This window comes from Cyprinus carpio, chromosome B25, assembly GCF_018340385.1.
Source record: "Cyprinus carpio isolate SPL01 chromosome B25, ASM1834038v1, whole genome shotgun sequence".
Taxonomy (NCBI): domain Eukaryota; kingdom Metazoa; phylum Chordata; class Actinopteri; order Cypriniformes; family Cyprinidae; genus Cyprinus; species Cyprinus carpio.
This window is the reverse complement of record NC_056621.1, coordinates 13,609,913-13,637,859: the sequence shown is the minus strand read 5'-3', so window position 1 is coordinate 13,637,859 and position 27,947 is coordinate 13,609,913. Positions and strand designations below refer to the sequence as shown.

Sequence of the window (27,947 nt, the reverse complement as noted above, 5' to 3'; positions counted from 1 at the left end):
CTGCTGAAAAGTTTTGGGTCAGTAAGTAATTTTTATTATTATTATTATTATTATTAATACTTATATCCAATAAAGATGCATTAAATTGATCAAAAGTGACTGTAAAACATTTATAATGTTTCAAATATGCTGTTCATTTGAACTTTCATTGCATTCACTGAAAATGGTTAAGCACAGTTTCCACGAAAATATTAAGCAACAGAAAGTAACAACAATTATTCCTGAGAGTAACATCAGCTTATTAGAATATTAGATTTCTAAAGGATCATGTGACACTTAAGACTGGAGTAATGATGCTGAAAATTTGCCATCACAGGAATAAATTATGTATTAAAATATATTAAAATTGAAAACAGTTATTTTAAACTGTAATCATGTTTCACAATATTACTGTATTTTTGATCAAATTAATGCAGTCTTGGTAAGCATAAAAGACTTAAAAACATTTTATAAAAACACAACCCCAAGCTTTAGTCCCTCAAAGACTGCTGAACACTTTCACTGTTATTGCCCACAGCTAGTCTGCAACTACGTTTGTGCTGTTTTTGCACTTGTATCTGTTTAAAGAGAGGACCTCCTATTGTACCTTTTAACATGTCACGTTTCTCTTTTATTCACTTGTAGCTTTGGGCCTCTCTGCCCAGCGGATGTAAAGAGCAGAGGTCAACACGTATTGTCATCTTTGACCATGACACCTGCACAAATGAGGCAGCATATTAGATTTTTGTTGTTCAGCACATTTGTCTGTGTGGGAAAATTTGTATTCTCAAATCAGCCTGAACAGCTCGAGGCAATATGGCATGCTTATTTAGTAGCTTCTGATTAATGCAATATGTTATTGCATATAACAATAACACGGATGACATTGTTAAGGACCTATTGACCTAATGGTGAATAGTCGTTTGCTGTGTTTGTAGTGGAGTTTGACTATTTTATTGGTTTAGTCTTTTTATAATAATAGCAATTGCTTTGAATTCTTTGCAAAACCTCTGAGAGGTGTGGTATCACATTGTTAGACGTGATAATTTCCTTTCTTGGCTAAAACAGGCACATGACGGTGGCAGCTATCCAGTGAGATATTCCACAGAGGCATATCTTCTTCACAAGGCCTCTGTTATACTGCTTCTGTTTGTAAACATATTTGACAAGCTGGTAATGATGCCAGACACATACAAACTACGAAGCTCGTCTTGCTGATGTCACCTCAACAATGCCCAGATGCATTTGCTGTGTTAGCAAGAGCTTTGACTCGGTCTGCAAAAGCAAAGAGTTTTTTTATTGTTTGAAAGCAGCAGAGTGCTCAAGTTTTTTCTGATTTCAGGAAGACATGAAACTGTGAGAATGCACTTTTGCACAGAGCTCTCCGAGAACTTGCTCTATGATTTTTTTTTATATGCATCTAATGATCCAGATGCATACACTAGAAAGCATTTTGATCTGATGTTAACAGTTGGAGTTATACAGCAGGGTCACCAAATCCAACAAGAATCCACCAAATCCATTACCCTCCTCCATTTCACAAAGACTGGGTGAGATGTTACACAACATCCCATTAGTAATGTCTTCATTTCACAATGAAAACTACTACACAAAATGATTGGACAGCATATTATTCATCTAATTAGCACAGCATACCATCTGTGTAATCATAAATCACATAAACTGCATTCAGTGTGTCGTTTTCCTTCTGGATTGGAAGATTATTATTGAAAAATTACATGTTGCAACTGCACCCACGCTGTTCCTTCACTTCAGAGTTGCCCAGGGTGATGATTTGTTTTGAAACAATCTTGCAAAATGAGCACCAAGCAGAGGTGTCTTGAGAACGCCTTGGCTGCCCTTTCAGGGTCTTTAAAGTCACTGTAGCATGTAATTGTGGCAGGAGTGCCAGCGAAAGAGAATTGGATGGTAGAACGTTTTGGTGCAAACTGGGTTTTCAACGGTAATAGATGCTTCTTAATAAAGGCTGAGCAATTTTGTTTTCAATAACAATCTGGTTTTCACTCATTGACCCAGTGGTATGAACATGCAGAAAAAAAAACAAATAGTGAGTTTTGTGTATGCATGGCCAAATGTAGTTTGCGGTATTCCATACTTCTCTTTACTACAGAAACAGGGCTGTTATGATCTGATTGCCTCATCTGGATGAGTAGCGTTTCAACTTAAAGGTACCAAATAATCCGTGTAAGCTTGTCAGAGTGTGAAATTTCAGATTTGAGCTGAAGCTATATGAAGCAGGGTGAATGACTTATTGATTGCTGCAATGATATACTGTGATTATAGTGGACATGTCAAGCCATATCTCTTGTAGTTTACATTAAAACACATAGTTTTTGTATTTTACACAAGCATCAGACTAGAAAGATCTTTTTAAGATATTTATATTTAAGATATATACATGTGCAGTATTTAAGAGAGCAGTTCAAGAGTGAGATTTAAAGCAATTTAAAGAGATGTGCATGTGCTTGTCCAGACACTAGATTTGTGTGAGGAAAAGGCTAAATTTAAATGATTATTCACTGAAAATCCTCCCTGAATTCAGGATTCACTGTAACCAGATCACCGAGTCAGTGAGTTGAATTATTGAATGGATTTTTTTTGTTTTTGCTGAGATTTTCAGTACAGCGTTTAGTCTCAGATTTATTCGCAAATTGGGTGATTGGTTAATGCAAATTTCTAAATGTACTAATTTTGCACATTACATAATGCATTATGATTGCACAATGAACAATAGTATAAATAAATTCTAAATTAAATAATAAACATTTTAATTAAATATATTATCTAATGCATTATCTATGTTAACGTATAGGACTTTATTGTAAACTATCACTTCTGAAATTATTAAATAATATTACTTAAATGCACTTTTTTCAGAGTTCCCTCGAAAATGTTTTTAGATTTTATTTGTGTTTCTTCTAGGATATAATATATTTGAGTATATTAAAACAGAAACAATCCTTTCTGTTGCCCAAAATAGCTGATCTTCCAGCAGCAAAACCCTGGAGTGTACCAGGAATTCATTCTCTCTGTAGAAAAGCGTGCAGCCCACAGCATCCTCATTACAGCAGACCTGGAGGTGAGCCTGAAAGGAGCCGCCCGCATCGTATTTACAGAGTCAGAGCTGTTTGCTTTCTCTGATCGACTCTGGAGCTGAAAGCTGTTGTGAGAGCAATTGTTACTCACGACCTTGATTTAAAAAAAGAGAGAATGACAATGGACAGATCTATCTACCTATCGCTCTTTCGTTCTATCTATCTATCTATCTATCTATCTATCTATCTATCTATCTATCTATCTATCTATCTATCTATCTATCTGTCTATCTATCGCTCTTTCGTTCTATCTATCTATCTATCTATCTATCTATCTATCTATCTATCTATCTATCTATCTATCGATCTTTCTATCTATCTATCTATCTGTCGTCTATCTATCTATCTATCTATCGCTCTTTCGTTCTATCTATCTATATATCTATATGTATTTTTTTTTTTTTTCTATCTATCTATCTATCTATCTATCTATCTATCTATCTATCTATCTATCGCTCTTTCGTTCTATCTATCTGTCATCTATCTATCTATCGCTCTTTCGTTCTATCTATCTATATCTATCTGTCGTCTGTCTATCTATCTATCTATCTATCTATCTATCTATCTATCTATCTATCTATCTATTGTTCTATCCCTCTTTCATTCTATTATTCTTTCTATCTATCTATCTATCTATCTATCTATCTATCTATCTATCTATTGTCTGTCGTATCTATCTATCTATCTATCTATCTATCTATCTATCGCTCTCTTGTTTTTCGTTTTATCTTCGGGTCTATCTATCGCTCTCGTCGTTCTATCTATTTTCTATCGCTCTTTCATGCTCTATTATTCTTTCTATCTATCTATCTATCTATCTATCTATCTATCTATCTGTCTGTCTATCGCTCTTTCGTTCTATCTATCTATCTGTTGTTCTATCGTTCTATTACTCTTTCATTCTATTATTCTTTCTATCTATCTATCTATCTATCTATCTATCTATCTATCTATCTCATGTCTGTCGTCTATCTATCTATCTATCTATCTATCTATCTATCTATCTCTCTATCTTTCGCTCTTTCGTTCTATCTATCTGTCATCTATCTATCGCTCTTTCGTTCTATCTATTGTTCTATCGCTCTTTCATTCTATTATTCTATCTATCTATCTATCTATCTATCTATCTATCTATCTATCTATCTATCTATCTATCTATCTATCTATCTATCTATCTATCTATCTGTTGTTCTATCGTTCTTTTTTTTTTTTTTCCTTTTTCTATTATTCTTTCTATCTATCTGTCTATCTATCTATCTATCTATCTATCTGTCTTATTTTATGTGTATGTATATCTCTTTCGTTCTATCTATCTATCTATCTATCTATCTATCTATCTATCTATCTATCTATCTATCTATTGCTCTTTCATTCTATTATTCTTTCTATCTGTCTATCTATCTATCTATCTATCGTTCTATTGCTCTTTCATTCTATTATTATCTCATTTACCAGCTCTATCTGTCTGTCTGTCTGTCTATCTATCTATCTATCTGTCTGTCTGTCTGTCTGTCTATCTATCTATCTGTCTGTCTGTCTGTCGGTCTACTGTTCTGTCGTTCTGTCTATCGTTCTGTAGTTCTATCAGTGTATTGTTCTGTCTATTCTATCTTTCTATCATTAAGATGTATGTGTTTTTGAAGGGGGCCGTTGAAGAGCTGTCTGAAAGTAGTAAGACTTGTGGTCTCTGCTCACTGCTCTGCAAGCAGGCAAATGGCAGCCGAGACAATGACAGTGTCACCAAAGTTCTGCTGACGTCTTCCTGTCCCTGAAACTCCTGCCACCTGTCAGCTAAAGATATGAGGCGAGTAGCAGATTCCCACCGACTGGACACGAGCAGGTGACATCTGTCAATTATACAGAATTTACCATGGACCTGTTTACTGCCTGAGGTGACAGACATAGACTTAATGTGGTGACAGTGGATTCTTTATTCCTGTTCTTAGTGCTATTTTTATTTTACAGAAGGTAGGGCTTGTTTCAGCCGGTAACAATATATACTTTCCAATCTGTACTCAATGTTTCATGCTCCAATTTGGTTAAATCCACCAAATGGCCACATGGTTTCATGCTACACAATACAAACATGATGAGGTCTGCAGATTGTGCTGTGATTGACCTTTGCACCCTATTCAGTCTCTAATAAATTCATTACTGCCATAAGGGCCAAAAAATGTATGACCTTGATCTAGAATACAGCCATCAGGGCCAATGTGTAGGCTAGAAAATGTTGTTAAATATAAATATGTTGTATCAGCACATCAGAGTAATGCTTTTGCTTCTATTCTCTAAGTGCTCAGCTCCATGTGGGACAGGTCAAAGGTCACAGGAGGTTGTTCATGTGAATTATACAGGTGAAATATTGCCTGATGAGGAATGCAGTATGAGTGGCCCAGTGATGTGGAAAACTCTGATATGGGCCCTGTTTTTAACTGAATGGAGCAGTAAGGTTTTGAAAAAAATTGCAAGCACAGTAAACAAACCTTGAGTCACTAATGTGGCGAGGGACTCAGTAGCCCCAAGAAATAGATTACATTTCAGGGTAATTGCCAAATGCACTGCTGATAATGTTCTTTCCCCATGTCTGTAGTGTTCTGATGACTGTGGCTCTGGTGTGGGAACCCACTGAGGAGTTTGTCTTTAGAGGGCTGAGAGTCAGAGCCCACTAGAGGTGCAGGAATGTAACAGCAGCACCTGCAACAAACAAGCTGAGTGATTCTCTGGACAGTGTCGTCAGATCAGACAGCCCCAACACTTTTTGTATTGATTCAGCAAATGTTTTAGCACATTTTATTGCTCTCTGTGGTGTGCTTTAAGGTTTATTGCAACAAAAAAAGATTGTAGTTTTGTTTCACATGACCATTTTTTTTTACCCTCTAAACCTTCAAACAGGCTGCATTTGATAATGCACTTTTAAAACTTCATTAAAGAGATAGCTCACCCAAAAATGAAAATGTGTTTCCAAACCTGTAAGACCTTCCTTCGTTTTCAGAACACAAATTAAGATATTTTTAATGAAATCCAAGAGCTTTCTGACCCTAGACAGAAACGCAACTGATACGTTCAAGGCCCAGAAAGGTATTAAGGACTTTTTTTAAATAGTCCATGTGACATCAGTGGTTCAATCTTAATTATATGAACCTATGAGTATACTTTTTGGGACGGTCATCATTTTTGGGTGAACTTTCCCTTTAAGCAAAACAATGACATTTGTTAACTTTTATGTAAGATTATTGGAGTATGTTTTACAAGATAAAACTATTTTAATCTGTCTAATTTAAAATTTCATGTTTAATTCAATGTGCTACTTGTTTTTTCTTTTTAACATTTCTAGCTATTTCTGAGTGAAAATTGGTTCTACACTAATTTTATTTTGTATAGCATGGGAAGACATATATTTACATGCTCATTTGTGATGATATGAACAGTTTCTGAATCACACGATTTTGTATGTTGTTAAACAATAGTACAGTTAAACACACCATACTTCTATCCCTCACAGCATCATTTTAATTCCTGCCAGAAATTAAATATTGCACTGACCTGACTAAAGTAGGCTAACTAAATAGTTAGGATTTCAGACATGTTTGATATTTTGAGCCGATTTTAGAAGACAAATGTTTTCATTTGTCATGTATCTCCTAGCAAAAAGCCCTGTGTTTCTACTTGAGTATGTTGCCTTCAAAACAACTTCAAAGTCTGGAAGTGTGTGATCCTCAGCTATTTAGCCAGTTTTTCCTCTGTAACTATTTACAAAGTCGGCAAGGGTATGACTATGACACCTAGTGTTGTACAATCTGTTCAGAAGTCGTGTAGCGTATTCCAGCCTTTAGTGAAATGACACGCACTGGGTTGATGCACTGTGCCAGTGTTGTGCAGTGGTCCATTGAACCAGCAGAGAGCAGTCATGTGAGCTGAGACAAGGCTGACTGTACTGCCTCCACCCCAGTGTGCCTCAGAGAGCTGCCTCTGAAGCTGCTACCTCCGAGCCTGTGGGCCAGGTGCTCTCACACTGACTAAAATCCGGTGAGGTTACAGTTTCTTTTTCACTCTCCAATAAATCACCATTAATATTGGCTTTCTGTGGGCTGACTCACTTTCTTCATCTAAATTTAGAAGACAGAGGCAGCCATCTAAATCCAGTTAGAGGACAGAAAGTGCCATTCTTTAAGAAAGAACTATTCATTTTGGCTTTTGTGTTATAAATAAGTCTGTCTGAAGCACCTGGTGGACGTTTTATCTTGTTTTAGAAGTTTAGTTTTCTGACACGTCTCCTGAGAGGGTCGGATTTGTGTCTCGCCCTCTGAGATAAGCAGGTCACATGCGATAACAAAGTGTGATTTCCATAAATAGCCAATTCTCCTGAGTTTTATTAGTTTTGGTTCATCTGATGCAGTTATTGACTACTCACTTGAAAGGTATGTGCATGATGGTCACACTTGAACAGCATCAGTTACTTTATTGTTTGTTTGTGCACTGAATTTCAGGCTTGAGGTTTGGTCTTGCAATCATACCGGCGGGGCTGTATGACATCATCACCTCTTTTATCCGCAAACCTCATCATTGACCGAACTGCTATTTGATCTCCTGGTAAGAGCTCCATTAGTGAGCTAAAAGAAGCTTCTAGCACTACACATGAACTAATTATGTATTGGTTGGAGATCCATACATGGAAGAAGTGCAGCAAATGATTGAGTCCAGGAGCAGCTCAGTCATTGATAGATTTGCCACCCTAAAACTAGACAGAAAAATCTTATTAACAATGACATCATAAATCAGAGTAGATGTCAAAAGCTAATAATCTGAAACATCAATAAGGACTCTTCAGTAATTGCGTTAAATTCAGTATGAGCCAGCATTCCCATCTAGATGTACTGTACTGTCTAATGTATTTGCAAGTGAAAATGTAGGTTGTAAATTCCTATCAAACAAAAATATGATGGGATGAAAAATTATACATTCTTTTGCAAATCTTTTTTGTTACCCCCCCAAAAAAACTTTGTGTTTACTTACAAAACTTGAGAACTTCTTATATGAAAACATTTGAGAACTTTTGAGAAGTTTCTCGGGGTTTTGTGAGTGAACGCAACATTACTTGAGGGAGTGCAATACTTTTGCAAGAAAAAAACAGGAACACTTTAGTAATTTTAATAATAAAGCTAATTTTCCTTTTTGGGCGAACTAACCCTTTAAGGGCTCTTTACATACCAGAATGGAGCCGGTTGTGTTTTTAGCCAAATATGAAAGTCATTTTAAAGATGAAGTAAGTAGTAGTGAAGACAAACTTTTTCTTTTCATATAAATTGCATTGATGAATTGTGCACAATACGACAGGAACATGCATTGAAGTTATACTTCACCCAACAATGAAAATTATGTCATCAGTTACTCATCATCATGTCAATCCAAACCTGTATATTTTAATGAAACCTAAGGTGCCTGTCCCTCCACTGAAAGACCAAAGGCGTTGTAAAACGAATCCATATGAAACAAGTGGTTTAATTTAAGTCTTGTGAATAGATATGAATGATGAACAGATTTAATTTAGGCTTTTATTTACATCTAAACAATGATCGACAAACATACATAGAGCACATCATATATGGTAAACATGGATGCTCAGTAAATAAGTCTTATCTCCTCACAAGTCTTGGATTAAACAACTCAATTCATATGGATTCATTTTACGACATCTTTATGACTTTATTGGATCTGTTATAAAGATCTGTTATGACAACTCTCAGAGGGATTTGCATGGTGTTAATGTATTTGGTCTTGGCAGAATAGATCTGCTACTCTGCTGCTGCTGCTGCTTATGCAAGTACAGTGATTTGCTACTGCCAATTCATCCACAACATGCAGCTGTGAGCATGTAAGAAATACTGCTGCTGCACATATAACATATATGAATAACCCCCATAGCATACATGATTACCCCATAGCAGATCTATACCAGTGGAGCTGAGGAAGGTGGAGGGTTTCTGAAGTGCGCTGCTACTGCTAAAGCAAACACTAGCCAAGTATTTGAATATTGACGCAGCGAGCTCATTGGCTACCGATACAGGAGAGAACCAGTCAGCTGTGACAATATGATGATGTCATTATATCAGTTAGATCTAAGTAAGACACAATTAGACAGTCGAACCTGCTGAGACATCATCTTGGACAGCTACGTCAATGGTTACGCTCAAGTAATGGACCTTGAAGAAAATGTCCCATATTGGCTTACATTTTGGACTGGAGAAGAGATTTCAGGGCTGTGGGGATTGAGCAACAAGAAGACCTGAATCATATAGATCAATATTCTTTTGTCTATTTCTGCAGTGAATAAAAAACAATTGGTTATCTTGTGGGCAGCGAGGTGAAATGTATTGCTGTAAGGAAAAGCGAGCACTACCTCGTGGTGACAGTGAAGAAATGAAATGATGTAAACTGACAGTAATTTATTATAAAGCAATCAATATGTGCCTTCAGGATAGAGTAGCACAACAGCCTCCGGTACATCATTTAATCCATTTGGCGGTAGAAGTCTAGTGTTTTGGAGTTGCTCAAGTTGATAGACAAAATAATATCATAAGTAAAGTTTGACCAACAAGAGAATGGTTAATCAGCGCTGTGTTATAGACTTAAATTTTTCATGCAACCAGAAAAACACTGAATGGGCTTGCTATGTATTCTCTTACCTTGGTAAAATAGGGCAGTGCTGCACAATGAAATCATTCTCAGTTTTATAAATTCACAATGTTCCTTTAATCAGTCAGTCCCCAGAGTCTGAATTTATTTATGGACTGTATATTTATTTATAGACTCCTGTCCAGCATCATCCAGTAAATAAGCATAAAAGAGTGTAGTGTTATTTTAGTATAACTGAGATACTATTATAGTTTTTGTTAATATTTTGCCATGAAACATGCCCATATTTATTTATTTTTAAATAGTGTAGCTGGATACAAGATGGTTGAAATTGTAACTAATTTACAGGTAATACAAATACAGGTAATGATATTTATTACAGGTAATAAATAGCCTATATCATTCTTCACATATCATGCGTTCAAATAATTTTTTAATGAAACTGATGTTTATATTTGAATGTATTTAAGATGACGTGTTATACAGTACTTCACTGTATTGTATTGGTCATGCAGAACAGTTTTAGCTAAAAATGAAATAGAAAAATATAAATTAAATGCAAAATGATCAAACGCTCTGATCAAGCTTGGGCCTTTGAAATGTATTCATTTACTTGTAACATTAAATTATGAATTTCTAAAAATGTGAAATAACTTTAATAATGTGATCAATATGACTGGATTGATTAGGTTATATGATAACTGTATTAGGCTATGTATGGCAAGAAAATTAAGAAGATGGAAAGTAATATTCAATCAACGTTCAATATTTTGTAACATTGTGGCTCTTTTTTTCATTTTAGAAGGTGCATGGCAAAAACATTGACATGTTACAATTGTGAATGTGATAAAAGAAAACTAAAATGATTTCCATTCTTAAAAGTGTGAGTTTAATGTTGTTTCCAGTATATTAAAACATGCATAATGGGGACATGAAAGCATAAGCAATATCCCATTTAATGTCTGTTAATGATATTTATGAAAGTTACTAACATTGCACCAAATTGGGACATATGATGGCCTCACTAAATTAGAGCGATCCTGCCTATATGAAAGTGACAAAAAAAAAAATGCCAATGCATCCGATCCGAAATGAATTCTATCGGCTGTTACAAAACATGCCAAACTTGAGCTTCGTCAGACTTTGATGGGTTATTACAGAAGCTGTTGCTTGGCAATATCAGCAGCAGCATCGGTGTCCCTAGAGAGCGCGCGAGAATAGAAGCACAGGATGCGCACGCCCAAGACACACGAGCGCCGCGCGAGCGCTCACATCTCTCCAAACACCGCCGCCAGCCTCTTTAAAGTTACACTCCGACCGCACATAGGCGTTTTATCGCGGGCTACGTTTTATTTACGTGCCATGCTGCAATTACTAACTCGCTGCTGAAATCTGAACCGCTGAATTCAGCTACAGCCCAAACGAAGTGGAGCGCCTACAGCGGCACATTTGAGCCTATGAAGATTGTTGAGGTAAGTGGCGCGTGAGCTAACGGTTTTTTCCATCTTTATTCCTACAGGAATGAGTAGAAATAGATCCTCCAGGCCAGAGATGTGAGCTTCAAAGAGGTAAGAAAGTACAAATGTCCGAGTCTGGACTGCGGTGTTGAGGAGAAGTGAGTGAGGAGACAGAAATTGTGAGAAGAAGTGGAAACGCAGTCAGTATCGTTAGTTTGGGTGGCAGTTAACGTACTGTTGGAAATTATGTTTAAATATTGTTGCGTATTTATGTATTTAAGTAACGTTAATGTTGTTCTATTCGATGGGTTGTTCAAGTGGAAATGATAAATGTTACTTTAATGAGTTGAACAAGTCGGGTTTCTCAGCATCTGTTGGACTGAAGTCTGACTCGTTCTTCTAACCGTTAGACTGAGTGTCAGCAAGTCAGTGTTTTAAACGATGCTTTTGTATTTATTTTCAATTGGATTAAAGGGGTAGCGTTCCTAAATTATGTCTCTGTTTATTTTATTTACATTTATTTAACCAGGAATCTCATTGAGATTAAAATCTCTTTTACAAGAGAGACCTGGCCAAGGTAACGTTAGCAGCCATACAGTAAGACAACATTTTAAAATACAGCTAATATACATTAAAACTATATTTAAACATAATATCCTCTCAACAAAAACAATCACTGGCTTCAGTTACCAATCTCTTTATAACGCCTTTAAATTCACCAATAGACACAAATGTATAAAATTTTAGATCTTTTTGCAAATTATTCCATGCTCAGGGTGCATAATACGAAAATGCATTTTTTCCCAGTTCTGTACAAACTCGAGGTACGTTAAAAATCAAACACTTGGAATAGCGTAGCTGGTAACTGCCAGAACTAAGACAAAGGAAGATAAGGTGGAAGGTGGTCTGCATAAGAACTTAAAAAAAAAAGCATCAGTCATTCACCATTTAATCCCCCCCCCCCCAAACACTTGGAATAGCGTAGTGAATGGTGACTGCAAAGAAAATCTTTTAGAAAGACAGAGTTGTCATTTTTGTGTGGACTGTCCCTTTAAGAGAATTTAGTTCTTATTCTAGCATGCATTTAAATTCACTTTTGAATGTTCTTTTGGAAGAAGAGCTTCAATTTTTTATTGCCCGTCACAGTTGGAAACAAGCATGTGTGCTGTTCTGTCTGTCCAACAGATGCCACATCCATCACTGTGATGTTCATGATATAACTCACACCTTTTCAGAGGTGTGCTTCACTGTCTCATACAGATGGCTTTTGAGGCAGAAAGAGACATTCCCCTTTTTCATTCCGCGTAGGACTCTGAAAGGGAAGATTTAAGAGATCTTCACTCTGATTCCTTTGAATTATTTCTCGGCAGGCTATAAATAGGATGGTGACATGTCCCCACCAGCTTCTAGTTAAGAAATAGATGTGCTCAGAGGACAAGACCTTCTAGCACATGTTCTGTGTTTTCCACACGATAATGATAAATGAAGGAGTGGTTGATATTGAAACAATTTGACCAGCCACTGTCTCATGTGCATTGTCATAAATCATCCTGGAAATCTTTCAAAAAAAAAAAAATAATAATAATAATTTGATGGAATTAAATAAGTGCTTAGTTTTTTAAAATGCCTTCTGATTTTTATTTACTCTTTTCTTTCAAATAAATAAATAAAATATGTCACTATATATATGAATAGCTTGTCACTAAAACAAATAGTGCAAGCATACTTGGCAATAAAGCTCTTTCTGATTCTGAAAATATAAAATAAATAAATAAAGTATTAATTGAAAAATATTGAATGGGGCCCTTTTTGGAGGATATAAAAGCATAAATATGAAGCTTACTGTAAAAAAAAAGTTGAAGTTGTGAATTTGAAGTTTTTTGTAGTATGTTTTTTGGAGTATGTTTTATATTTAATTTTTTTTTCTTTATTTTGAATGTTTACTTAAATGTGTTACTTTTTTGCATTTATTTGTAAAATTTACTAGCAATTTCTGGGTGAAATTGGTTTAAAAGGAAATCCTACATCATTTATTTTACAGTGTCATTTTATAAAACACTTAAATACTTTAAAATGTTAATTCTGTTAAAACTTATGTAGTAGGCTATTTGAGCTGGAAATTTGTTTAAACTATTTTTATAGTCATTTTGGGGTTGCAGCATTACATTTTACAATTTAATATACAAATGACTTTAAACAAATGTTAGTAAACAGTTGTTTTTCATGTTAAAATATTGTCAGCACATATTTTGTTAAATCTAGTGACTAGTGGCTGTACTATTGAAACAGTGAGTATTTTACTATTATGCATAGGATCCATTCACTTTAATTGCTGACGATTAAGCTTAATTTGTACTGAACCCAAAATATTTCTTTAAAGTCACTTTATATGGCACATCTACCAAATGCATGTCTCTTTTAACAATTTAAAAAGACATTTAAGTTTAATCTTTAATCTGGGTTATCAACTATTCACCCAGTGAGTGAGTTATGAATGTCGGAGATCTTCTTTTCCCCCACAAGGGTATTGATTTGATTGGCTGCCCAACATTTGGTCATTATCGGATCACTTTGTCTATTGTATTTCACCCTGGTCTATACAGAGGGTTATTTTTACTTTCACTGCCATAGAAATTGCCTATATTATAGCCTCCTGAATTCTGTGGAAATAATACTTGTTGGACAACTCATGCATTTTTTAGCATTATACTAATGGATGTTTGCTGTTTGCGGAGGCCGCAAAGAGTCGTAACATTTTAAAACAACCACTTAAGAACAGAAATCACTTTGGTTTCTGTTTTGGCTGTACAGTCGGTGCGTTTAAGATGAAGGGATCCTAGTTGTTTTCCATCATACATTGTAAATATGTTTGTGATGCATACTTTTTGAGTTGCCATTATCTTTTGCTGCTTAGTGTTTATTTGTAGACCAAACACATTAACAACAGTAGTAGTCAACTTGCATATTATTTTAATCTGATGTTGACTTGGGTTCAGTTTGGTGTCATTGCCATTGTTTATTAAAACTAATGAGCTGCACAATTAACTGGAAGAAGGACAAAACTGGAAAAATTGTTTCAGTTTGTTGTCTTTGTAATAAATAATATAATAATAATTATTTTTATTTTTATTTTTATTTGTAGTATTATTATTTTATATCCATATTGATGTATAATCACAAGATTTTGGCCAAATTGTGCATCCCAAACACACCAAACCTACATTTTTTAAATGAGAAATGTAAAATTTAAACCTGAATTTTGTTTTTAGCAGAAAAATCACAATTACTTTTTTCCCCCAAATCAGGGAGCCCTTCTACAGAGCCCTTCTTAGTCTGTTATGTTGTGTTCATCTGTAACTATGAGGTTATAAATTGTTATTAAAACCTCAAAGGGCTCTATGGACTGGTGCAAGTTATTGACTTCTAGTGCTACAGTAATTGAATGACTTCACAGACATTTCTTTCTATGATGCATGTTGTATTCAAAAGTGGACTAGTAACTCAACAATATAATATCAGTTTATTTTCTCAGAGCCCTGCAGTAATTACTCAGACAGCAGTTCAGCCCTGCTTGACGGAGTATCACTTTAATGTTTTGTAATAGCTGCCAGAGAATCCAAACTGGAATTACACACACACATTCCCACACTAACACAAGTCTTCATCAGCTCTTCAGCCCCACACACCTCGCACCCACACAGTATTCCTCTGTGAGCCTCATGACAGACTCTGCTGTCTGAATGTCAAGGACAAAATCAGAAAGCTCCGAGAGAAGGTAAAAAGACAAGTTCTCACTCTTTATGATTAGTCAGGCCCTGAGAGGATGAGGGGTTTGACATTCAAAAGATCTGCTCGTCACACTGTCTGAATGGAATATAGGCTGGTGACATAGGCGATGCAGGGTAAAGCTATGAAGACTGCTATGTGTAGATCTTCCAATGCATATCTTATATTTTTATTCTTAAATAATTCATTTCAATATGCTCTCCATGAGCAGGGAATAAAATGGGCCTGGTGTGTTTGTGTGTGTGAGAGAATAGTTTAGCTTGATGAAGTTAATATTAAGTCAACACAACAATTTGTGTCCAAATTTCACTTTCACTTGTCATTCCGTAATGCTGTAGAAGGGTCAAGATGATGTTGCTTCTCAGATGTCACAAACGTAAGGAATATTACATTGGATTATGAATTATATAAAAATTATGCATTTGAACTGACCTATCGGTAAGCCCCGCCCCCTTAGTTACTATTGCTCTACTATTGAACAATGAACAAACAAATGCAGTTGCTTACTGTCTTACAATGACAGCTGTCACTGTGAAAACCTTGTCCCAAGAAGATCAATTTTGGACACAGAAGGACTTCCTCTCATCGAGGAGCATTCAGGTGGGACTTAAATATGCTATGGAGGGATATATAAAAGTTTTTACAGAAAAAATCTGTGTTTACAGATCACAATGCATGCGGGAGAATGTTAGGCTGATGATACATGGGGCAACTTTTTTGAGCAATGCTACTTGGGCATTTTTACATGGAGAATGGGTAACAAATTTTCTGGATACTTTAAATCAGTCGAGGGTCCTCCTGTGTCTCACCTGGTTGCCCGTTGACGGCAACATTGCTCAAAAACTTGCCCCGTGTGTCATCAGCCTTTTGGTCGTCATGATCACTGATGACAAGAGTTAGAGTAAATTCATTTACATTTAACTAGTTTAATATGGAGAGGCACTTAAATGTAGACCTTAAATGTATTTTGACCTACACTGTACATGATCTGAGAACAGTTGGCTATTTAGGTTTGTACATTAGCATGGACTCACCAATTTTAACGTTTGCTACTTTTAGCCAGATATAGCCTTGTTGAAGCACATGACATTGTTTCTGCTTGAGCAGATGAAAATTTCAACTTAAAGTATGACGATCAGAAAATGAAGTGAAAGTGAAAGTGAAAGTGACGTGACATACAGCCAAGTATGGTGACCCATACTCGGAATTCGTGCTATGCTTTAAACCCATCCAAAGTGCACACACACAGAAGTGAACACACACCGTGAACACACACCCGGAGCAGTGGGCAGCCATTTATGTTGCGGCACCCGGGGAGCAGTTGAGGGTTCGGTGCCTTGCTCAAGGGCACCTCAGTTGTGGTATTGAAGGTGGAAAGAGCGGTGTACATTCACTCCCCCCACCCACAATTCCTGCCGGCCCGAGACTCGAACTCACAACCCTTGGACTGTGAGTCCGACTCTCTAACCATTAGGCCACGACTTCCCCCGGCCTGCCTACGCCCAGCTCTATGGCGCCACTTGCTGGAGGCTGCTGCGGATATATTTTATTATAATGTTGAATAATAAAATAAATTCCAAATTCCATTGCATATCCTCTCAGGATACCTGTTTTACAGGTTCCCCAGGTACATCGTTTTGCCGATTTTGTAGCATAAACACCATCCAACCGATGAGAGCTTCAGATCTTCCAATGTTTCTCTATAACACGGAAACCTAAAGATGTCTGATTTCCAGTCCCCATGCAATTGATACTCAACTGCCACTGGTTTATCTGCCTTCAAGGGGAGGGGCAATTGCTCTGTGGTGGGACAGACCAAAATTCCCATTTTAGGTAGGAATGTTTTCTGTGTTAATGAAGTTTAGTCAATTTTATTTTTATTGCACTTTCCACAATACACATTGTTTTAAAACAGCTTGAAACAATTAGATGTTAAACTGGATACTTTTCATGCAAGCTTAATTTTATGTTAGATAACAGTCCTTTGTACAAAGAAATGTGGAATTTGTGTCTCTAATGCATTAATAAAGTCATAGGACACCAAAGTGTGCGTCATTAGTGGAATGCATCTAAAATAGATTTCCTGCCATTTAGAACCATACATTTAAATGGCTGCATATAGCAGTACTCACATTGCTTTTGCTAATTAATGAAGCAACTTAAGATCAAGCATAATGTAATGTGTTTTCCACTGTCATGGCAACCCACATAAAGGATAAATACAAAACCCTGTCCTACCTACCAAAGCAAAATGTGTTAATGCGTTAATCCGCAAATTGCACTCCTTTTGTTTATTTAAAATTTGCTTTCATTTGTAAAATTATTTCAGCTCAGTTTTTCCTTTCTCACTAGTTATTAGGGTTTAGATTAGAGGTGAGGAAACTGACGTAGACCAGCAGTTACAGCAATATTCATGGTCAGGGGACAGTAAGCTTTGACCAGCATTAAGGAAAGGGGAAGATGTGAAAGGTCTGGAGCTGTTTAAAGATCATCCCAAGTAAACATCTGTCTTTTGGAGAAGCGTGCCACTGCACAGTAATATTAGTGTGTAATTTATTTCCCTCCAGGGCCAGAGCACCTCATGTGAAAGGGAGGTCAACATATGGTGCTGAGCCGCGTGTGTGTGTGTGTGCATCTGCGTGTGTGAGAGGGAAAGAACTCGAGTTGTTAAAACACAGTCGGTATTACGTAGTGAGCAAGCAGAGTGTATTTCGTGTGTGTATCGGATGAGTGCACGAGCGTGTGTTCGCCCCAGTGCAGTGACTGATGTAATTTACACTGTCACAACATGAGGCCGGTCACAAGATGACAGGGGAGAGAGGGAGAGCAAGGCATAGTGATGACTGACCTGTCAGCACTGATCATTTTATGTGTCATGTGCAGCTTAGTAAGAGACGAGAACCTGTAGTGCTCGAACAGGACCTGGATGAAAGTTTCCGCTGGGTGATGGTCATATGTGTTGACCATGATTTGGCCAAGCAGGACATGTATTTGGATCAACATCAAACAAAAATGGTAAATATTAAAAGAATAGTTCACACATAAATGAAAATTTGCTGAAGATTTTCTCAGCCTCAGCCCATCTAACATGTAGATGTGTTTCTTCTTTGGAACAGATTTGTAGAAATTTAGCGTAATATCACTTACTCACCAATGGATTCTCTTGCAATGAATGGGTGCCGTCAGAATGAGTTGAAACAGCTAATAAAAACATCACAATAATCCACATACTCCAGTCCATCAATTAACATCTTGTGAGGTGAAAAGCTGCATGTTTGTAATGAACAAATCCATCAAGATGTTACTAACTACTGTATAAACTGTTTCTTGCACTTAAAATACAAGTCTTCTATCCATAATATTTGTCTCTAGTGAAAAAGTTGTATTTACTGAATCAGGAGAGAAATATGCACAGTAAGCACATTGTACAAGTGATAAAACCATCCAAAACTGTTGTAAACAAATAATGTTGGTGGATTTTTGGTATGAGCGGACAACAGGGGATGGATTTTTTTCACTGGAGGAAGCATTGTTATGAATTATGTGGACTTGTATGAATTATATTATACTGTGTATTTTAGCCAGAAGCAACATTTCAAAGTTGAGATGTTTTATATTTTATTTTTTATTTTGGATTTTATCAAGATTTCATATTTGATATTTTTTTGTTTTTGTTTTGTTTTTTGAATTTATTTATGTTTTCATTTTTTCACTACAGAGGATCTACTGGTGATCAAGTGATGTAATGCTAAATTTCTCTACATCTGTTCCAATGAAGAAACCATTTCTTTAACCACCCTTATATTTAGAGGAATATGATAACTAAAACCATGATTTTGTTCTAGGACCAACAAGAATGTGAAAATGTCTTGCCTGAAAAAAATCACGATAAGGTCAATGGGTAGTAGAAGGATAAAAGAACCTGAGTGAGAGCAGTGGCAGACAGTAGCATCTGGAGACTTGCATGGGGCCGGTTACTATGGCAGTGAATCTCTTAGGACATTAGGGAATATATACTCAGCAGGTTGCATCTTAGTCGAATTAGACGCCATACTTAATTTGATTCAAATGAAAAAAGGACTGTTAAAGATTCATGGTTTCAATAATTTTTTTTTAAGGATATGATATATGTAGCCTTCAAATGGAGAATTATCGTATTTGCAAGAAATCGTATATTTTTATTAAAATTGCAATTTCAGATGATGCTCAAATTGCCAGTGTCTGTGTTGAGCAGGGCAACAAACAAGTCTGTGGTAAATGTTAATGAATCATTTTGAATTTTTTTTTTCATTTTCGTATTTAAATAATGTTAATGCCTTATGTTCACATGGACAACAATTGTAAAATTTCCTTTATGCAAAAAAAAAAAAAAAGTTAAATACCATGCACAAATTATAGAAATGAAAATGATATAAAAGTAAACATAAAAAGTAAAAGAAATACTTTTTTTTTTTCAGAAATGCATGGCATTTTGTAATAATAAATTACTGAATAATGAATGCTAAAGGTTCCCACATAATGCATAATCTGTATTGGTGATTCACACCACACAACACTCTAATGACTGATGAAAGATCGTCTGTACCTCATGACAAGGTGTTTTGTAATAAACAGATAAACACCCTAAATCCCAGTTTAACAATCACGTGGTGCAAGTAATTACTGATGGGTGACAGCTATGGATTATAAGATATAGCCTACAATGAACTGTCTGCAAATACAGTGCCAATGTGTTTGATTTATGAAACCAAAATGGGTGGGCATAGATTTTAGAGACGAGATGAGATGAAAAAGAAATTGAGGAGATTTTTGAGATTCATGCCTTTTTTACGGATTATTCAGTATATCCATGCGGAAGGCAGCTGATGGATGAGGGTTCTGTGTACACATAGGACCAGTTTTAAACTCCCTCTCTGTCCTTCCTTTGATCCCCAAGTAATCACAGCCCTTCCGCCATCATGATCTAGCAGCAGTTTACTTAATGAAAAAATGCTGTGATCTGTAAATGAAAAGGCTTTGGTGCGTCTCTAATCATTAATCCACACAGGTTAATATCACACATGCCTGGGAATCAATATGGTTCTTCCCAAGCAGAGGAAGATTGGGCAAAACTTCTTATTCAGATTATTATTATTTTTTTTACTGAATATCCAGAATATAGTGCTTTCCAAGCTTTTTTTTTTATATATTACATAACCCCATAGGTCACTAGTGACACTCAGACCAAAAATGCGCTCCTTTTAATCTTGAACAGTATATCTATTATTATATAATTTATACTAATCAAATATTCTTAGTAGCTAATCAAACAGTAACTAATCAAATATTACTACATTACATATGTAAAACATTTCTACATTTTTAAAGTGTGGCTCAGGTGTCCATATACTGGTCATCCACACAAATAGGTATATTTTCTGCTTAAAAAGTGACTTAAATTGTTAATTAATCAATTAATTACAAAAAAGTAATTGTTATTGTTGTTAAAGATAATTTGTATAATTTGTTTATTTATTATATTTGATCAAATAATACAGTCACTACTACTACAACTACTAATAATAATAATAATTATTGTTTTGTAAATATGACACAAAGGTAAGCTTTTATGGTCTTCAAAATAGTAATATATTTTATTTTACATTAACAGATATATAAACATTAAATATATAGAAATATTATTAAGAACAGTAAAAACAGCAATAATTATTAACATTAATATTAATTATATATCTGTTTATTCGTTTTATATTAAAGTCGCTTTTTTCTTTTTTATAGGTTTAATGATACCCCCCTGGTGTACATATACTGCTGGTTGGGAATCACTATCCTAAAACCCTGTATGATTGGAAAGCATGAGCCGTGCATGCCGCAGTATCATTTTTATTCAGTGTGAGAGAATCACTATAATGAGACATCTTTCATTCACTCCAGTAATACCTAAGGAAGTGGGCTGGAGAATATTTCAAGGATAAGCTATTTTCTCCTTTGATGTAACGTATAGAAGATAAATCCACAAGTGGGCATGAAAGCAGATTTTTGATAATCAAGTTTATAATGCAAAGGAGTCCCATATCTCATTTATATGAAGATCAATTGATTTCTGTCTGTGTGGCGAGAATGATTTATTTCACCATTTCGATATGATTAGGGAGGAAAAGTTATTGTAAAATCAAGTCATTTGGGTAAGCGTACTGTGGAGATTCTTTTCATTTACATTCACATTATATTTCAGTAGAAAAGGTTAGGCTTTTTTGTTATGCTTTTTTTTGTTAAGATCCGGTTGTTGTAGAATTTTTTTTTTTTTTTTTTTTCAGATCTGCTATTGTTATGATTCAGACTGTACATTTAGCCACACTTGTTGATGTTCGAGTTCAAGTTAATAACCTAAATGCTCAGTAGATACCATAATCCACTAATCCAAAGGTTCTGACATGTGTTTGAAAGTACATTTTTTCGATTATTGGTGCTTCTATAGGCTCACTCTCGCGCACCTGTGTGGTTTAAAACACCAAATAGTTATGCTATGACAAGTACTGAGAGTCTCTCTCTTGCCCCACCCATGCACGATAATATCATGTATTGTCGATCTCATGGACTGACGATATGATGATTTGAAAAATGACCATATTGCCCAACACTACTGAGGACAGAGAATCATCAAATGATTTTACCTTGGAAAGGGAATTATTATTCAAAAAAGCTTGTGGAGATAAACGCTGCTTTTTTAATAAGATTACACTGAGATTATGTTGACAAATCAATGCAATATGGTTGCAGTGTTTGAATGTTGTAAACTGGATCAATGGTTTTAATCATTTCTAATTTCAGAGAACTGATTCAGCGGGGTAATAATTGCAAAAGTGAAGTATAATATTCAGAGCAATGATGAATGTGTGTTCGGCAAAGGAAGGACGTGGAGTGGGAGTGGGGGAGAGAGACGGTGGGGAGCTTACAGTGGTATTGATTTGCGAGTATGTCCTCCATCTGTCACTGTAATGAATGTTAATGTGACACTACACAGCGTACAGAAGCTTGGATACACCAGTAGTTTAAGAGTCAATGCTCTTTTTACCTTACCTTTACTAGGAACTAATCTTTTGCAGAACTCAATTTGCAGTCCATGTTACATCTACACAACCTTGCATCTTTTGTAATTAACAGCTGTCCAGACAAGTGAGACAAATTTGATGCTGTCTGTTTATGTAAATACACAGATTTAATTTATGATGGGTAATTGCACACATCTGGTCTTTGCGAGTCTGTGATATGGTTACAACTTCCAAATTTCCACCAAACTGCAATCAAACATGCTTGAAACCAGCCACTGTGCTGTACCTGAATTACTATACACAGTTATTAGCATTATCATATGACTTCAGACTTGACAGAAAAATCCAAATGGATCTTATTTACTTTCTTTATACATGCTCCTGGTCTAATTGCATCATAGGTGCATGTTAAGAGAAATGTTTGATTTGTGATCTTTCATCAGAATGTAATAACTTGCTCTGCTTCTGAAATGACTTTTCTTTTTGACTCACTTTAATTAGAAGATTTCAAACTTTTTGATGTGGTGAACACCCCCAAATGATCCCTCTATGATAAAAAAATATACTTGTGTATAAAATATAATTTGGAACAATATTTATATTATATTGAGGTTGTTTTTTTTCATTGCTACTTTAGATGTGAGCTCAAAATAATTGTGAATAATCTCTGATAGATTAACTAGTCTTTACAAGGCAAAAAATTAAAAGTATTTTATTTTATTATTTCTCTCTGAACTGAGCTTAAAATCCCTTGTTTTTTGGTCACATGGCAATTAGAATAAAATTTATTTAAAGTGACTTCTTTAAAGAATAACTTTAAAATGTAATTTCCATATTTCGCATGAAAATTAGAGTCTGACTAATGGGCAAATACAACAGTTGAATAAGAGATCTTGCTTAATAAAAGAAATAATTATAAAAACTGTCAAAGTGGAAAAAATGTAGCCCTTTTGACCTGGGTTTGAATTAGAAGTATAATCACAAGTGGATGTCAAATCTAAGAACTTAAAAGGCAGGGTAGCATCTGGTGAGAGAGCTGCTTTCATTAAAAGAAGATCCTCTGGCTCTAGTAAGGAGAGCAGCTCTAGATTACATCCAGGGGTTTCCTTGTGCTACTCAAGACCTTTTTAAATCCCGCTACCATACAGGTCAGGGATCAGCAGTATTCTGGAACTGGGGTAATGGGGGAAGTGGGGCAATCCAGGGAAAAGCAATCAAGCCCAGATAAAAGGAAAGGGGGATTCGATGAAGGAGCAGGTGCATGGGGTGTTTTTTTACTCAAAGCTGTTGTTAAAGAAATGTTAACCCCCATCACCTCAGCCATGATTGCCTGCAAAGATACGACTGTACACATCAAGCTGCAATTTTGGTGTTTTGATGTGGGAAGATGATAAGGCCGGTTTCCATCTGGCCAAGGCTTGATGTTCGGTTTTACAGTGGAAAACGTGGCACTTACATTTAAATGCTGAATGGAAAGTACTTTCAAGCAAATTAAAATGTCTTTGCAAAGCAAATGAAGCTACATTTACAATGCTTAAAATAATTTCTGTAATTGCTAGGCTTTGATTTATTCTGATGACATGGGACCAGTTAAAATTTTTGTCCAATTTCAGAGGTCCTCACTTACATATACACACACATATATATACATATATATATATATATATATATATATATATATATATATATATATGATCTATATATAGATATATATATATATATGTATATACACATACATCCATACATATATAACATATATATACATACATATATATACATATATATACATACACATATATACATATATATATATCATATACACATATACAACATATATACATATAATATACACATATATATACATATATATATATATATATATATACACATATATACATATATATATATATACACATATATACATATATACTTACACATATATACACATATATACATAGATACATACACATATATACACATATATACATATATAACAAACCTTATATTCATATAAAAAGAATGGAAAATAAAATACCTCATGTAAAATTTAGCTTGACCTCCTGCACTGATCTATAACAGAGTTAGATCTAGAACAGTGGTTCCCAACCCTGCCCTGCACCTTTTGTATGTCTCCCTAATCAGACACACCCAATTTTGTTCTTGCAGTCTCTACTAACGAGCTGATGAATGGAATCAGGTGTGTTAGATAAGGGAGACATACAAAAGGTGCATGGCAAGGGTGCCTAAAGGACAGGTTTAGGAAGCACTGCCATAGAAGAACCGGTTTGTCTAAATGTTTCATAAAGAACCTTTAGCATCTGAAGAAGCTTTCTGTTTCACAAAAGGTTCTTTGTGGCGAAAGAAGATTCTTCAGATAAGAAAAAGATGGTTCTTTAAAGAACCTTTGACTGAATGGTTCTTTGTGGAACCAAAAATGGTTCTTCTATGGCACTGGTTCTGAAAAAACCTCTCCATGAAGTACCCCCAGCATTGCACATTTTATATATCTCCCTATTTTTGGCACACCCACTTCATGTCTTGCATTCTCTACTAATGAACTGATGAGTTGAATCAGGTGTCATAGGCTGCATTTACACTTGGCATTAACATGTGATCACAGTGTTCTGATCAAGCAGATTGGCTCATCAGTCAATCAGAACACGTGCATTTACACTTGGTAACATCAACTGACTTTTCTATCTGGATAACCGATCGGATCTGTCTGTCTTTGCGCAATATTTAAATAATTCTGCAGAGAATGGCCTGGTGCAAAGTCAACCTGAAGAGGTGGGTTTTCTTTTGAAAAGCATTTTCAGTCGTGGGACATTTTACAAATCCAAGATAAGTGTAGGAGTTAGGGATGTGTGGGTCTAGTCGACTAAACGGTACAGTTCCTACTAGTCGCCACTGAAAACAATAGTCGATTACACGACAGAAAAAAAATACATGATTATCATTAAAATTACCATCATTTTATGTTACTAGCCAAAAGCCAGCTAATGTCAATTACTACAGGCCGCCGCCACTGCGATCCCGTCCGCTCCGTCTATTCCTCGAAGACCCACTTTGGTGGTGCTGCGTGATGTCCAGGCGCTTTCCGAAATTCTGTTGGCTTGCTTTTTGTTATCTCTACATTTTTTCAAGTGCAGGAATATGTTTTCATCACCCTTGTTTTAATGCACATTTTGAAGTATTGAATGAGAAACGAGTGATGGAAATGCCAAATTTTGAATAAAAATCCCTTAATTCGCAAAAGTTTTTACGCTCGCTTGAGGTGGTTTTTGACTTTTTGCGAAAAAGGATTAATGTGAATAATAGATGGAAATGCATTTTGAGAATAAATTCCTCTAAGTGCATATAAAAAAATTTTGACTTCGCGCTATGAGGCGGGATAACTTGACAAGCAGCGGACTGCATGATCTCGTTCCACAGCATCTGAAATGCCTGAGAAAAGTCTGTCATCTAAGTATTTCTGTATAATGTCTTACACGACTGCGTTCCCAAACAGCAGCATGCATCTGCCTCCGAAAGCAATGACATTATTTATTGTTTCGTCTGTTCACGAGGTGCAAGTAATTTATCATATGAAAATTATATTCAGTTCTCCTAATTTTCTTATTGATATTTGGTGCCAGTTTAACAGGAAGTGAAGATTTTGTCTTTGATGCGTTGGATGGAAACAGTGCTTGTTCGCAAATGTTTTATGTGATATCCCAATTTTGTGCATAAGTTAAATTCGCCACTTTGGATGGAAACCCTAATTGGCTCAGGTCCTGTCTTTCTTTTTGGTTGTTTTGTTTTTAGATAATATAGCCTACATGACGAAGTATGTTTTTAGAAGCCGTTTCCATGCAATTCCATGATAAAATTCCCTATTGTTTTTGTCTTGTGTTTTAATATGTTGGCTAACGTTATATGAAGAATTCTGTCAGGCTATTGATTTTTTTTTTTTTTTTTTTTTTTTTTTTTTCTCATTGTTTTGCATTTACCCAGCTGATTTTAATAAACATTGGCTGATGTTGAGTGTTCTTTTCAGATTTCTTTTTTTTTCTTTTTAACGACCGCCTAAAATTAGCGAAATGATGATAAAGCGAGGCAAGATTACGGCATAATTGTGACTTATTTTTAGCGGAATTCATTGAGGAATTTGTCAGTGTGATTCATAGATTAAGTATTTCAAATTTTTTACCATCTTTTGGGGGTTTCTTGCTTTTAGACTAGTCGGATACAAAACTTTCATTTAAACGACAGTCAAATTAGTCATCGAGCACACCCCTAGTAGGAGTCTCACTAGTCTCCACATGGGTGTTCTCTGTCTTTTTTTTTTTTTTTTTTCTAGTGGTGCACGATAAATATCAGCCAATAATTAATGCACATCTCGTTAGTAAAGCTGGTTCTCTAATCAGTGGTAAATTCCATCAGGTGCGTGATTTCACAGAGCAGCTGTTACTACACAGAGCCGTTGTTAACTGACAAGCTGCGCAAATCCACGTTCATTATCTGCGTGGATTTGTGCAGGTTGTCAGTTAACAATGGCTCTGTGAAATCACACACTGGCTTTACTGATGAGATGCGCATTAATTATCGGCCGATATTTATCATGCACCCCTATTTTTTTTTGGACTGTGCGAGAGAGGGGGCAGCGTTTTGCGTGATGTCGACCTGCAAATGCAGACACGATGGCTGGATTGAGTTTAAATTGCACAGATCTGGTCACAATGTATCCTCGACTACCTCTGGACCAGGACACGCTGATCGGATAACATTCCGATCAGAAGTGTGTTTACACTTGTCTTTTCAATGTGTATGTGGACAACATCCGGATACAGGTCGCATGTTAATGCCAAGTGTAAACGCAGCCATAGATGAGGGAGACACATAAAATGTGCAGGGCTGGGGGTACTCCAGGACAGGTTTGAGAAACACTGTTCTATGGCATCGCTGTGAAGAACAAAGTGCTCATTCTGAAATCTGAATAAAGATTTATGCTTTGTATACCTTCATTCACCTTGTAACTTTAGTTATTCATTGTTTATTTAACTTTGTTAGTGTTTTTATTTGCACAGTAGGCTAACTGCAAATGTTTCAACAATGATTTCGTTAACCGCATTTATTTTGAAGCAGGCAATGATTTCAATAGTGGTTAAATTATTAATTTAACACCTATATATAACATTTTACATGGAAACGGTAATGCTAGTAAAACACCATGTTTGCGCGAACTTGGAGAGTCTGAAATAGATGTTGCTCAATTAGAACATTAAAAATACAAAACTTATTCAGAGAAATAACTGACTACATATAGTACACACTTAAAAACAAGAAGCTTTATTTCCAAGATGATGCATGGTAAGCTTTTCATTTTGGTACAGAATAAAGCAATATAGCAACAGAGGCTTGTATTGTATATTCATATCAATTTCTGATACTAATACGTTCGTGTTTAATAATTCCTAAATAATTACGTACATAAAGAAATAGGCTTTATTTTGTGTTGAATCAGTTAATATTAACCTGTGTCGGCAGTGCGCAGCAGACACACCCACCTTAACGATTTGAATATAAAGCTTATCCTGCCCAAAAAGACCATAAACTTTGCAGATAACATCTGAAGTAAAAATGAATTTACATACTGTACACATGACAAAAAAACTAATCCTGTGTGACTGATTTGCTTCAAATCGGGTGATGTTAGGTCAGCGGTTTGGCTGTGATTCAATGGTGCTCTCTGCCGGTACGCAGAGGTGTAAAAAGTACTCAAAAATTTACTCAAGTGAAAGTACAAGTACTCAGTGAAAGTTTTACTCAATTAAAAGTACAAGTATCTGGTCAAAAACATACTTGAGTAAAAGTAAAGTACAACTTTAAATTGTACTCAAGTATTTAAAAAGTAGTACTTTTTTTTTTTTTTTTTTTTTTTTTTT

The 27,947-nt window shown here is 35.6% G+C and overlaps 1 protein-coding gene across 2 annotated transcripts in view; it reads left to right on the top strand.

Annotated features, from left to right (window-relative positions):
• The first annotated feature begins 10,832 nt into the window (after positions 1-10,832).
• The window catches only part of LOC109073991 (carbohydrate sulfotransferase 8-like), a 50,490-nt gene continuing 33,375 nt past the window's right edge, over positions 10,833-27,947 (top strand). Inside the window, exon 1 of one of the 2 annotated variants that reach the window (XM_042753098.1) lies at positions 10,833-11,200. Coding sequence is in view for 1 of the 2 variants with exons in the window: in XM_042753097.1 (XP_042609031.1) it covers positions 24,782-24,810 (29 nt within the window). In the remaining variant the exon portion in view is untranslated. Of the gene's footprint in view, positions 11,201-24,572; positions 24,811-27,947 lie in introns of those variants that run through there. The other variant, XM_042753097.1, reaches the window with a different exon arrangement.